Genomic DNA, 12,500 nt, shown 5'->3' on the forward strand with positions numbered 1-12,500 from the left:
TTAACACTGGGATGTTTTATGTGCGCTTGAAGTGTGTGTGCATATAACAAGTGAGTGTGTATGAGCGTGAGTGTGTGTATGTGTGTGAGTGTGTATTGTGTGTATAAAACATAGTTGTGTGTGCATGCATATGTGTGTGAGGATGGATGTGTGTAGGTGTGAGTGTTTATTATGTGTGGGAGTGAAGATGGCTGTGTGTGAGCGTGAGTGTGTATGTGTTAGGGAGTGGGGATGGATGTGTGTGAGTGTGTGTTGTGTGTGAGCGTGAGTGTGAGTGTGTATTGTGTGTATAAAGCATAGATGTCTGTGCATATGCATGGGAGTGAGGATGTATGTGTGTGTGAGTGTGTATGTGTATGTGTGAGTGTGTATTGTGTGGATGAAGGTAAGTCAGGATTGGTAGCTGGCTACACTTCTGTAGTTCCTCTGTTTGTGTGTGTGTGTGTGTGTGTGTGTGTGTGTGTGTGTGTGTGTGTGTGTATGTGTGCTTGTGTGTGTGTGTTTGTGTGTGAGAGCTGTCTCAAGATGGACTTCAATGGATATTTCTTTCACCTTAAAATCCCAATAAAAGAACATGAGTTCTGAATATTAACAGCTGTCCGCCTGTATTCCTGTAGAAGAGATAACTTTAGGTTTTCAATCCCAATTCTAATTGTCTGTCTGCACACAATTTGCATCAGATGTTTTGCCTGTGTATTGTATATTTTAACAAGATTCCTGAGCAGATTTTTTTATGGAAATAAAGTCATTTTTAAATTCCACACGGAAGATCCTGATTATTGGGGAGGGGACTATGACTAGGGAACTGTGTGTGTGTGTGTGTGTGTGTGTGTGTGTGTGTGTGTGTGTGTGTGTGTGTGTATGCCTGAAGGGGAACTATGCCTGGAGGGGAACTATGCCTGAAGGGGAACTTTGCCGGAAGGGAAACTATGTGTGTGTGTGTGTGTGTGTAGGTGTGTATGCCTGGAGGGGAACTATGTGTGTGTGTGTGTGTGTGTGTGTAGGTGTGTATGCCTGGAGGGGAACTGTGTGTGTGTGTGTGTGTGTGTGTAGGTGTGTGTGTGTGTAGGTGTGTATGCCTGGAGGGGAACTATGTGTGTGTGTGTGTGTGTGTGTGTGTGTGTAGGTGTGTATGCCTGGAGGGGAACTATGTGTGTGTGTGTGTGTGTGTGTGTGTAGGTGTGTATGCCTGGAGGGGAACTATGTGTGTGTGTGTGTGTGTGTGTGTGTGTGTGTGTAGGTGTGTATGCCTGGAGGGGAACTATGTGTGTGTGTGTGTGTGTGTAGATGTGTATGCCTGGAGGGGAACTATATGTGTGTGTGTGTGTGTGGGTGGGTGTGTGTGTCTGTGTGTGTGTGTGTGTGTGTGTGTGTGTGTGTGTGTGTGTGTGTGTGTGTGTGTGTGTGTAGGTGTGTATGCCTGGAGGGGAACTATGCCTATAGTGCACACCCTCCCAAAGCTGTCTACCAAACCACTTTGAGGAATAGGGGGGGTCATGATTTTTCAACACTTGAAACCCACATTGTTTTACGTTTATAATGAGCACCGCTTGTGTTGTCGTGCTTTTATTTAATATATCTATGTTATTCAAAATCATTTATTTGTGTTTACAACGATTTTTGGGGGGGTACACTTCCTCCCTGTCCCACCCGGGTTCTCCGGGTGGATGAGCCATAGCTATGGTACATGGATGGACTTCTTGCAGAATGATATGAAAGATGCGAATGAGAAACACAAAACCCGTTGGATCTTTACCTAAATAAATATTGAACCTCCAAATTTTGCGATGGTCCGTTCAATGGAAAATGCAGCATTCTGAGGAGCTGTATAATAACAAACATCACAATATGCCTGCAGTACATTTTTTACAGTTTTGACAGATATACTGTAACGTGTACATGGTTTATGAAGAAACATCGCATTGATCGCTTTATGAAGAAACATCACATTTACCATCTGGTTGGATAACTTCCACAGCGCTAAGCCCTCACCGTAGTCCAATCCAGTTGTTTCCAGTTCTATACGTGGGTAGATAAGGGGAGAGAAATAAAAGCAGTTCAGACCAATCAGAAGTCTCTGAAGCTGATCGAAGGAAAGCATAAGGAAATGAACATTGACCCACAAAGCGTTTACGTCAGCTATTCTGCCTTTTTAGCTCGACACTTTTAGTCAGGAGATCTACTTAAATCTAGAAGCATATGCCATTGTCACTTTTCAGACGATACATTTGGATTTACTGAGGTGATTTTTGACTAATAGAATGTGAAAGTTAAGTGTACACACTCAAAGGTTCAAACGAAGTTACTTTTTCTGTGAAAAGAGGATGGCATCTAAAAGCCCTCTTCCTGAAGAGGATTTCACCTGTCCTGTTTGCTTTGACATTTTCAAGGATCCTGTCGTTCTTTTGTGCAGTCACAGCTTCTGCAAAGACTGCCTTCAGAAGTTCTGGAGAGAGAAGACATCTAAAGAGTGTCCAGTTTGTAGAAGTAAATCTTCATTGGACAATCCACCACTGAATTTGTCTTTGAGGAACGTATGTGAGTCTTTCCTAAGGGAGAAGAGTCAGAGGGCTTCAGGAGGGTCTGAAGTACTCTGCAGTCTGCACGGTGAGAGACTCAAGCTGTTCTGTCTGGAGGATAAACAGCCCATATGTGTGAGGTGTCAGGCTTCCAGGAAACACTCAGGACACCAGTTCCTTCCCATAGATGAAGCTGCGCTGGATTATAAAGTGAGTTTCTATTATTTGCTTATAGGTGGAAATGTCATTTATGACTATGCAATGGGCATACTTTGCCTTCTGTATCTGTGCTGTTACTGAAGGAGCATCAATAACAGCAGAAAATGAGTATAGATAATCTCAATGTATGAAATATTTGTTCATTTTAGGAACAACTCAATGCTGTACTGGAGTCCTTGCGAGATAAACTGGACGAATGTAAACGAGTTAAAGAAACATCTAACCAAACAGCCAGTCACATTAAGGTGAGATTTACCAGAACAACCAGTTTCAGTTAGAGACCCTTGACTTCATGACACTGTTTCTGACATTGTGTACTATAACCTGTATGATATGATACGTAAACAACTTGTATTGTGCAGCAATTCAATTTCGTTACAACTACAAGAATCTCAACAGAACCTCAAGAATCTCAACAGAACAATAGAACCTCAAGAATCTCAACAGAACAATTTGATACAGATATTACAAGTACACAAACTGATATTTATATTATTAGTATCATTAAGGAAATTTAAACAATGATTTCACCACATGGTAGTTTAGCTCAGGGATAGACTGCTCAAATTGTCAACAATAATACACATGATTACTTTGCCTATATTAATATTCGACAAATGACACGTTTTGAGTTAGAAACATCTGAACCGAAAAATTTGATACATAATTAACAAATAATTTCAAGTACTCAAACTGATATTTATATTAAAAATATAATTAAGAAAATTAGAACAATGATTACACCACATGATAATTCTGCCCTTGGATAAACTGCTCACACTGTCAACAGCAATACACATGATTACTTTGACAATTTATATTAAAAATATAATTAAGAAAATTAGAACAATGATTACACCACATGATAATTCTGCCCTTGGATAAACTGCTCACACTGTCAACAGCAATACACATGATTACTTTGACAATATTAGTATTCGACAAATTACATGTTTTGAGTAGTGCTGTCAAACGATTAAAATATTTAATCGCGATTAATCACATTTTTGTCATAGTTAACTCAAAATGAATCGCGATTAATCGTAAATGTATTAATCGCATGTTTTATTTTATTGAAAAACAACATTGCCAAACAGGAGGGTACAAAATCTAATTATAAAATGCACATTTCAGATAAACAAGGACTCAGCCTATAGTGCAACGTACAACGCATTAGTCGCGCGATAAAAAAATGAACGGCGTTAAAATGGGCTTGCGTTAACGCCGTTAATAAAGCGTTAAACTGACAGCACTAGTTTTGAGTAATATTTCCTTATGACTGTCGTCCCTTTGATGTGTGTTATTCAAGGTCCAGGCCCATCAGTCTGAGAAGCAGATCAAGAAGGAGTTTGAGAAGCTTCATCAGTTTCTGAAAGATGAAGAGGAGGCCAGAATAAGAGCACTGAAGGAGGAAGAGAAGAAGAAGAGTTTTATTATGGAAGAGAAGATTAAAGAAATGAGCAAGGAGATGTCCACTCTTTCAGATACAATAACAGCCATTGAAAAGCAGATGGTTGCTGAAGACATAATCTTCTTACAGGTATGGACATGTGGTTTCAGTTCAGTTGTAGAAATGGTGAGATGTTTGATATTAAATACATATTTTCAGTTGTGTTACTGTATATATCTCTTTTGATCTTTTGTAATATAATGTATCAGTAATGTCAATTGTGTGTACAAGAAGTAAGCCATCAAGACAGACACAGAATATTGAAATTAACTGAACTGAAATCTGTGCTGTTTGCTGTTTTCTAGAACTTCAAGGCCACCATAAAAAGGTGAGAGATTTCAATTTTCTTTGCCTGAACCCACACTGAAACTAGTGCTAACTCCAGTCTGTTTTCCTAGTTCTACGTGCTCACTGCAATATCCACAGAGTGTTTCAGGAGCTCTGATTGATGTGGCAAAGCACCTGGGCAACCTGAGGTTCAGAGTCTGGGAAAAGATGAAGGACATAGTTCAGTTCAGTGAGTTCTATGACACACACACACACACACACACACACACACACACACACACACACACACACACACACACACACTGCTACTGATAGCTGATATTGTTCAGTTCAGTGAGTTCTATGTCACCTACGGCACACATTCACACTCACACACACACACACACACACACACACACACACACACACACACAGTATAACATCAACTTAAAAATCAATGTTATGGCTAACACACAGTTAGAACCAACCATCCAACAGTAAAAGAAGTCATACACCTGAGTCCATTTGTTTACCCTCTCCTCATCTCTCTGTTCAGCTCCTGTACTGTTGGACCCAAACACTGCACAACCATCACTCACCATTTCTGAGGATCTGACCAGCTTTAAACAGATACATTTTATACAGACACTATCTAATAATCCAGAAAGATTTGATATCTATGCCTGTGTCCTGGGCTCTGAGGGCTTCAACTCAGGGTCACACTACTGGGATGTTGAAGTTGGACAAAGTACATGCTGGTATGTGGGTGTGACCACAGAGTCCAACCAGAGGAAGGGGGACACCTTCTCATGGGAGAGAGTGTGGCGTGTGGGGTATAATGAACTTGGATTTAATTTCATTGGACATCTGCATAAATTGAAACAGAACCTCCACGCACTCAGAGTGCATCTGGATTTGGATAAAGGACAGCTGTCATTCTCTGATCCTCTGCAAAATACACACTTACACACTTTCAGACACACATTCACTGAGAAAGTCCTTCCCTTCTTCTTCAGCTTTGGTGCACTGAGTATTTTACCCCTGAAGCCCTCTGTGACCATTGAACAACGCAGACTATGTTGAGACTAACTCCAAAATCTTAAATGTTCCATTAAGTAAGAGAAACAATATATCAGCACATTTCATTGGTCTATATCTAAATCTGTGTTTGTACAATATAAAATGTGTATCCTCTGTGGTAGTTTCATATGGAACATGTGGCCCAACACTAGCAGTAGCTGGTATTTGCTGCTGGTGATTATGAGGCTAAACTTGAGTAGGCCTCAATTATTTGTGACATATTCTGCATTACTTTGTCATCTTCCCTCTTCAGTATTAGCCCCAGTTTATGTTGATTGTTGTTTATCACCGTTATTCCATCAGTTACTTTTTAATATTTCTTTTCTTACATGGTGGGAATATGTTTATCTAGATTCATTTGAGGCTTTTTTTATTAGATCTATCTAGATTAGTTTGAACGACTTTAAAAACCTTTGAATGGTTCATGAATCACCACCATAACTGTTGTTATTAATCACATGCTGTGCAGCAGGGGATTTTATTTTATTCTTCATGAACAAGAACCTTACATTAGTACCGGCATTCTATAATTATTTAACATGTTTTATTGTCATTGCTGTGCATTGCTTGTGGTACAACTTTTCGCTCAATGTAGATACCATCGATTGAAATGAATAAAAATGGTATGATTTGAAATTACTTTTCAATTAAAATGACTGATTTGAATGATTTTCTTTAATCAGAACTTAAAATCTACCATAGGAAGGTGACCGGTTTTCTTTTCTCTCTTTGTTTAAATCTAAACTAAAACAGGTGCTAACTAAAGTCTGTCTGTCTGTCAGCCTAAGGCCTGATCCCAGTGCACGTTGTAGAAACCAAAGAGAGTTACAGGCTTCTGATTGATGTGGCAAAGCACCAAAGCAAAATGGGCCTAATCCTCGATCGCAGTTGAGAAGAATTTAAGAAGGACTTTCTTCTGAACGCCACTTCAGTGGATTTAGGAAAACATTTGCATTCTCGAAAGTTTACTCATCTGGGATTTCTTTTGAACTTCAGAAGACTTTCAGAACACGAAATAGCAGTCGTTAGTTTGCCGGAGTCTTCTCAAATGCGAAATCCGAATCCTGAAATAGGCCATCTTGTGGATTTGTGGATTTGAGGAATCGCATTTGAAAAAACTGTCTGTGTTAAAAGGGTAAACAGCTGAATTTGTGAGAAATCGTTGGTGATTGCGTTCACATCAACTCTAAAGACATCCTCGGATTTAAATAATTATAATAATAATAATGTGAGAATCATTGTATAATTAACAATTACGTTCACATTTATAGTCATGATTCTACGAGGCATCTTGATGTCATAACATAAATTAAAGGACTACACCAGGATGCTGCGCTAGCCTAGGGAGTCTAGTCTGTGCAAGTACAGCGATCCAGACTATTCTCATTTGCAGTCTGAACGCGTTCATTGAAAGAAAGTTCATGAACTCGTTCATAATTTTGGTGAACGTGAAGTGAACGTACTGTATTACTGCCTGATGAACGATACTGTAAAAGTAGTCATTCTGGTGTCTGTGAACGGCAAGTACACTTTTTTTAATTTCGTTCAATAAGGTGCCAGATTTCTAGAGACTTTCAGGCGAAAAACACACAAGTCCTGTATCCAGTGTTGCATTACCAGTCAATTGACCCTTCCGCAAACTCCGCCCCCCTTAGCAACGTTTGGTATATCAGTCAAGCATTCACGTTTCCCAGGTTCTCAGCATTGGTATGAATGGGGTGGCAACATGTTTTCAACATGTCAATTTCAGCTCTACCCAAAGAAATCATAAGCATTTTTTGGAAAAACAGCAAGATCTCAGATCGAAGCAGGCAAAAGGGTCTGCAATATGCTTATATAGGCTACAACCACGACATTACATGCCGTGTTTGTAGACAGACAAATGCTAAGGCTAACAGGTTCATTCCAGCTATGTTTAATTGTTCTATTATCTACACAGTCGCATGTAAGGTGGTAAAACTGAATCGTATTTTAAGCAAGGGTTTTCTTACGTTTTCAATGCAGTGGGCAGATTTTAGCGACATAGCTTCTTGGAACAAAGTAGGTGCTTCTGTTTACGTTGCTGACATTCAGCTGATGGGGGGGGGGTCGTCTACATTGTTTGATCCACAGCAGGCATTTCTCTCTCTGGGTCTTGGGTTTCGGGAAGGGATAAAATGTTACCCCTCCCTCCAGCCTTTTTGGATATCGACTGTCAGAATTACACACTCCATAAGCACGTTTCATTTTCTCTTCTCGAGCAGACGTCTCTCTCATTGACTTCCATTCATCAAAATGGCTCGCTTGACTGAGGTCCCGAGCTTAGTAACCGTTGCTATGCTATGATTGATCAGTTACCGTTTTGGGGAGTGGTCACGGAAGGGTCAATTGCTGCGTGTGCTTTCTTCTACTGTCTATGCCTGGCAAGTGTGAGAGCGCCAAAGTTGTGTAGAGGCCTGGAGCGGTATTGCAGACAGATAGAGATTCATAAAAATTACTGAGCTGCTTACGCGTAGACTCGGTCGATTCCGACTAAACACGTAACTACTGTTGCGTGCCCTTATAAGGAGCTGGCGGGGCGTGTAGGTATGCAAATCCAGATGCACATGAACTTCAACTTAAGAAAGCTCTTCCGGGGGAGACAGCTCAGAAGACTTCTGCTGCTTATGAACACATTTTCTTTTTTTTTTTATATATAATTATTTTTATTATTGCATACAAGAGGCAATACAGGTATCAGCATACTTTGTAATGTTATACAGTTTATACACCTCCTTATGATTTCAACAACACTCATATTCACACATTCATACGTGCAACACAGACACTCAACTGCCCCCAGACACCCTCCCACCACTCACACACACAGACAAACCCACCCCCCCTCCCCAACACACACACTCACACACACACACACACACACACACACACACACACACACACACACACATATACACACCTCACACACACACACACACACACACACACACACATACACACCTCACACACCCACACACACACACACACACACACCTCACACACCCACACACACATGCACGCACACTTGGTTCCCATCTCTCAGCCACCACACCAATTCCCTATTTCTTGGCTTTACAAGGCTTCATATAAATCCTGCCACACCTTATTAAATTGTTGCCTTCTGTTCCGGTCTTCGAACATTCATGTTTCAATACTCAAATAGTATTTCTCGTAGCTGTAAATTCAAGTTTGATTCTACAAGTAGTGGTCATCCATTTTTGAATCTCTAACCATCCCTTGCGGACCTTCTCACATTCCCAGAAGGCATGTATAATTGTTTCCTTGTATATGCCACATTTGACACAAACAGGAGAGAAAGAAGCATCAAATGTATTTATTTTTGATCTTGTGTAATATATTATAGTCATGAGCTTGTATTGTATGAGCCGCAGATTTTCATTGGTGGTTATTGTATTGGTTTTGCTGAGACATTCCTTCCATATACTGTCAGAGTTAGTTATGTTAAGATCTTTATTCCAACCCTCATATATTTTTTGTAATGAATAATTACTTTCCTGAGCCTCATACACTTTTCCTATTAATTTCTTACTGAAGAATAGTCTCTGAACACATTTTCAAGCGTGCAAGAATGCAGGGAGTCAAGCCCACCACGACAGGACAGCCCCTGCCACGGAAGACAGAGCAGCCCCAGAAGTACTAACCATACTGCATCAAAAACCAGCACTACTTCAACCAGTGCACAGCATTCAAGCAGCTGACCAAGGATCAGAAGGTGAGCTGGATCAAGACAGGGAAGCGGTGCTGGAGGTGTGGCAGAGATCATCAAGCAGTGCAGTGCTACCTGAGGCCAGGTGTCAACAATGCAATCAGACCCATCTGTTAGAGCTGCATGAGGTCAACATCGGAGCAGAGAAGCCAGCCCCACGAAGCCAGTGAGCCGGTAATGTACTACCTCGATCCTGCCAGGAGGGGGAGGTGTGTGCTGCTGAAGATGGTGATGGTGTGCCTGTACGATGGCAACAAGAAGATGGAGACATACGCCATCCTTGACGACGGATCTGAGCACACAATGCTTCTTCCCAGTGCTGCTCAGAAACTGGCAGGTGTGAGACCCTGGAGGAAGACACCTTGCACCCCATAGTGCTGGATCCTCATCACCCCATCACCAAGCTCATTATCCAGGATGGGGACAGTCAGTGGTGACTCTCATGCATCCAGGCCCAGAGAGGGTGTTTGCTGAGCTACGACGACGGTTCTGGATATTTAGGGGCAGAGAGGCCGTCAGGAATCACCAACACGGTTGTCCTGAGGGTCGGACACGGCGCAGCAGCCCAGTCATCCCTAGAATGGCTGACCTTTCAACCTTCTGATTGAAGCTTGTCACAGGATGCTACTGGCTGACGTCATGACAACAACTTTGGGGCGGCAGTTCAGAAGGCTGCCGCTATCAGTAGCATCCAGCTGTGCAACCCGTTGAGCAGGCCACTCACGGGATAAGGGTCCCCCACAGAGAGGTCCCCCAATTGGGTGGGGGCGCAAGCACAAGGAAAACTACTGACAGTTTCTATTTCCAAGCCAGTTTCAAGGCTCCCCTCATCACTCCTATATAGATCCAGCCCACCTCTGTCCAGTTGTTGATCAGGGGAAGTTGGAGCCTCTGCTCCTCTCTTCTCCTCTCTGCTCCACTCTTCTCCTCTCTGCTCCTCTCTTCTCCTCACTTCTCCTCACTTCTCCACTCTTCTCCTCTCCTCTCTTCTCCTCTCTGCTCCTCTCTTCTCCTCTCTGCTCCCCTCCTCTCTGCTCCCCTCTGCGCCTTTCTGCTCCTCTCTTCTCCTCTCTGCTCCTCTCTGCTCCTCTCTTCTCCTCTCTTCTCCTCTCTGCTCCTCTCTTCTCCTCTCTTCTCCTCTCTGCTCCCCTCTGCGCCTTTCTGCTCCTCTCTTCTCCTCTCTTCTCCTCTCTGCTCCTCTCTTCTCCTCTCTGCTCCTCTCTTCTCCTCTCTTCTCCTCTCTGCTCCCCTCCTCTCCTCTCTTCTCCTCTCTGCTCCTCTCTTCTCCTCTCTTCTCCTCTCTGCTCCCCTCCTCTCCTCTCTGCTCCTCTCTTCTCCTCTCTTCTCCTCTCTGCTCCCCTCCTCTCCTCTCTTCTCCTCTCTGCTCCTCTCTGCTCCTCTCCTCTCTGCTCCTCTCTTCTCCTCAGTTCTCCTCTCTGCTCCCCTCCTCTCCTCTCTTCTCCTCTCTTCTCCTCTCTGCTCCTCTCTTCTCCTCACTTCTCCTCACTTCTCCACTCTTCTCCTCTCCTCTCTTCTCCTCTCTGCTCCTCTCTTCTCCTCTCTGCTCCCCTCCTCTCTGCTCCCCTCTGCGCCTTTCTGCTCCTCTCTTCTCCTCTCTGCTCCTCTCTGCTCCTCTCTTCTCCTCTCTTCTCCTCTCTGCTCCTCTCTTCTCCTCTCTTCTCCTCTCTGCTCCCCTCTGCGCCTTTCTGCTCCTCTCTTCTCCTCTCTTCTCCTCTCTGCTCTTCTCTCCTCCCCTCCTCTCTGCTCCTCTCTTCCCCTCAGTTCTCCACTCTTCTCCTCTCCTCTCTTCTCCTCTCTGCTCCTCTCTTCTCCTCTCTTCTCCTCTCTGCTCCTCTCTGCTCCCCTCTGCTCCTCTCTTCTCCTCTCTGCTCCTCTCTGCTCCTCTCTTCTCCTCTCTTCTCCTCTCTGCTCCTCTCTTCTCCTCTCTGCTCCTCTCTTCTCCTCTCTGCTCCTCTCTGCTCCTCTCTTCTCCTCTTCTCCTCTCTGCTCCTTTCTGCTCCTCTCTGCTCCTCTCTTCTCCTCTTCTCCTCTCTGCTCCCCTCTGCTCCTCTCTTCTCCTCTCCTCTCTGCTCCCCTCTGCGCCTTTCTGCTCCTCTCCTCTCTGCTCCCCTCTGCGCCTTTCTGCTTCTCTCTGCTCCTCTCTGCTCCTCTCTACTCCTCTTTTTCCTCTCTTCTCCTCTCTGCTCCTCTCTTCTCCTCTTCTCCTCTCTTCTCCTCTCTTCTCCTCTCTGCTCCTCTTTTTCCTCTCTTCTCCTCTCTGCTCCTCTCTTCTCCTCTCTTCTCCTCTCTGCTCCTCTCTGCTCCTCTTTTTCCTCTCTTCTCCTCTCTGCTCCTCTCTGCTCCTCTCTGCTCCTCTCTGCTCCTCTCTGCTCCCCTCTGCTCCTCTCTTCTCCCCTCTTCTCCCCTCTGCTCCTCTCTTCTCCTCTCTTCTCCTCTCTGCTCCTCTCTTCTCCTCTCTGCTCCTCTCTTCTCCTCTCTTCTCCTCTCTTCCCCTCTGCTCCTCTCTTCTCCTCTCTTCTCCTCTCTGCTCCCCTCTGCTCCTTTCTTCTCTCCACTCTTCTCCTCTCTGCTCCTCTCTGCTCCCCTCTGCTCCCCTCTGCTCCTCTCTGCTCCTCTCTTCTCCACTCTGCTCCCCTCTGCTCCTCTCTTCTCCTCTCTGCTCCCTTCTGCTCCTCTCTTCTCCTCTCTGCTCCCCTCTGCTCCTCTCTTCTCCTCTCTGCTCCCCTCTGCTCCTCTCCTCTCCTCTGCTCCCCTCTGCTCCTCTCCTCTCCTCTGCTCCTTTCTGTTCCTCTTTTCTCCTCTATTCTCCTCTCTGCTCCTTTCTGCTCCTCTCTGCTCCTCCGTTGGAACATTCAAGATTAGAAAAGTCATTCAGAAAAAAACCCAGATCTGCAAATCAAGGCTTGAGAGTGTGTGTGCAATAAATGCAGTTGTTACATTGTCATCGGGACTGTGAAAGTCATTGTTCTAACATTGTTCTGATGGGCACAATCAATCAATAATCAATCAATTAGCATACATATCTTTTGGAATTCAGTCACATATCCCCCTATTTTATAACCATACAGTATTTGACTAGGTAATGAGATACTTCCACACTGCTAAGCACTCACCAGAGTCCAATCCAGTTTTTCCAGTTCCACACAGTGGGTAGATAAGGGGAGAGACATAAAACCAGTTTAGACCAATCAGAAGTCTC

The 12,500-nt window shown here is 43.8% G+C and overlaps 2 protein-coding genes across 2 annotated transcripts in view; one reads left to right on the forward strand and one right to left on the reverse strand.

The window, feature by feature from the left end:
* LOC308380751 (E3 ubiquitin-protein ligase TRIM35-like) overlaps nucleotides 1–12,500 on the reverse strand; it is a gene marked incomplete at its 3' end in the record, with an annotated part of 284,739 nt that overhangs the window by 227,954 nt on the left and 44,285 nt on the right. The gene's annotated exons all lie outside the window — the stretch shown is intronic.
* LOC308380053 (uncharacterized protein) overlaps nucleotides 2,325–12,500 on the forward strand; it is a gene marked incomplete at both ends in the record, with an annotated part of 20,258 nt that continues 10,082 nt past the window's right edge. The window contains 7 exons of the mRNA XM_080857336.1: nucleotides 2,325–2,729; nucleotides 2,888–2,983; nucleotides 4,048–4,278; nucleotides 4,494–4,516; nucleotides 4,587–4,705; nucleotides 5,012–5,508; nucleotides 9,398–9,617. Of these exons, the coding sequence (XP_080713462.1) occupies nucleotides 2,325–2,729; nucleotides 2,888–2,983; nucleotides 4,048–4,278; nucleotides 4,494–4,516; nucleotides 4,587–4,705; nucleotides 5,012–5,508; nucleotides 9,398–9,617 (1,591 nt within the window). The remainder of the gene's footprint in view (nucleotides 2,730–2,887; nucleotides 2,984–4,047; nucleotides 4,279–4,493; nucleotides 4,517–4,586; nucleotides 4,706–5,011; nucleotides 5,509–9,397; nucleotides 9,618–12,500) is intronic.

The sequence above is a fragment of the Sprattus sprattus genome, assembly GCF_963457725.1.
Source record: "Sprattus sprattus genome assembly, chromosome: 19".
Taxonomy (NCBI): Eukaryota; Metazoa; Chordata; class Actinopteri; order Clupeiformes; family Clupeidae; genus Sprattus; species Sprattus sprattus.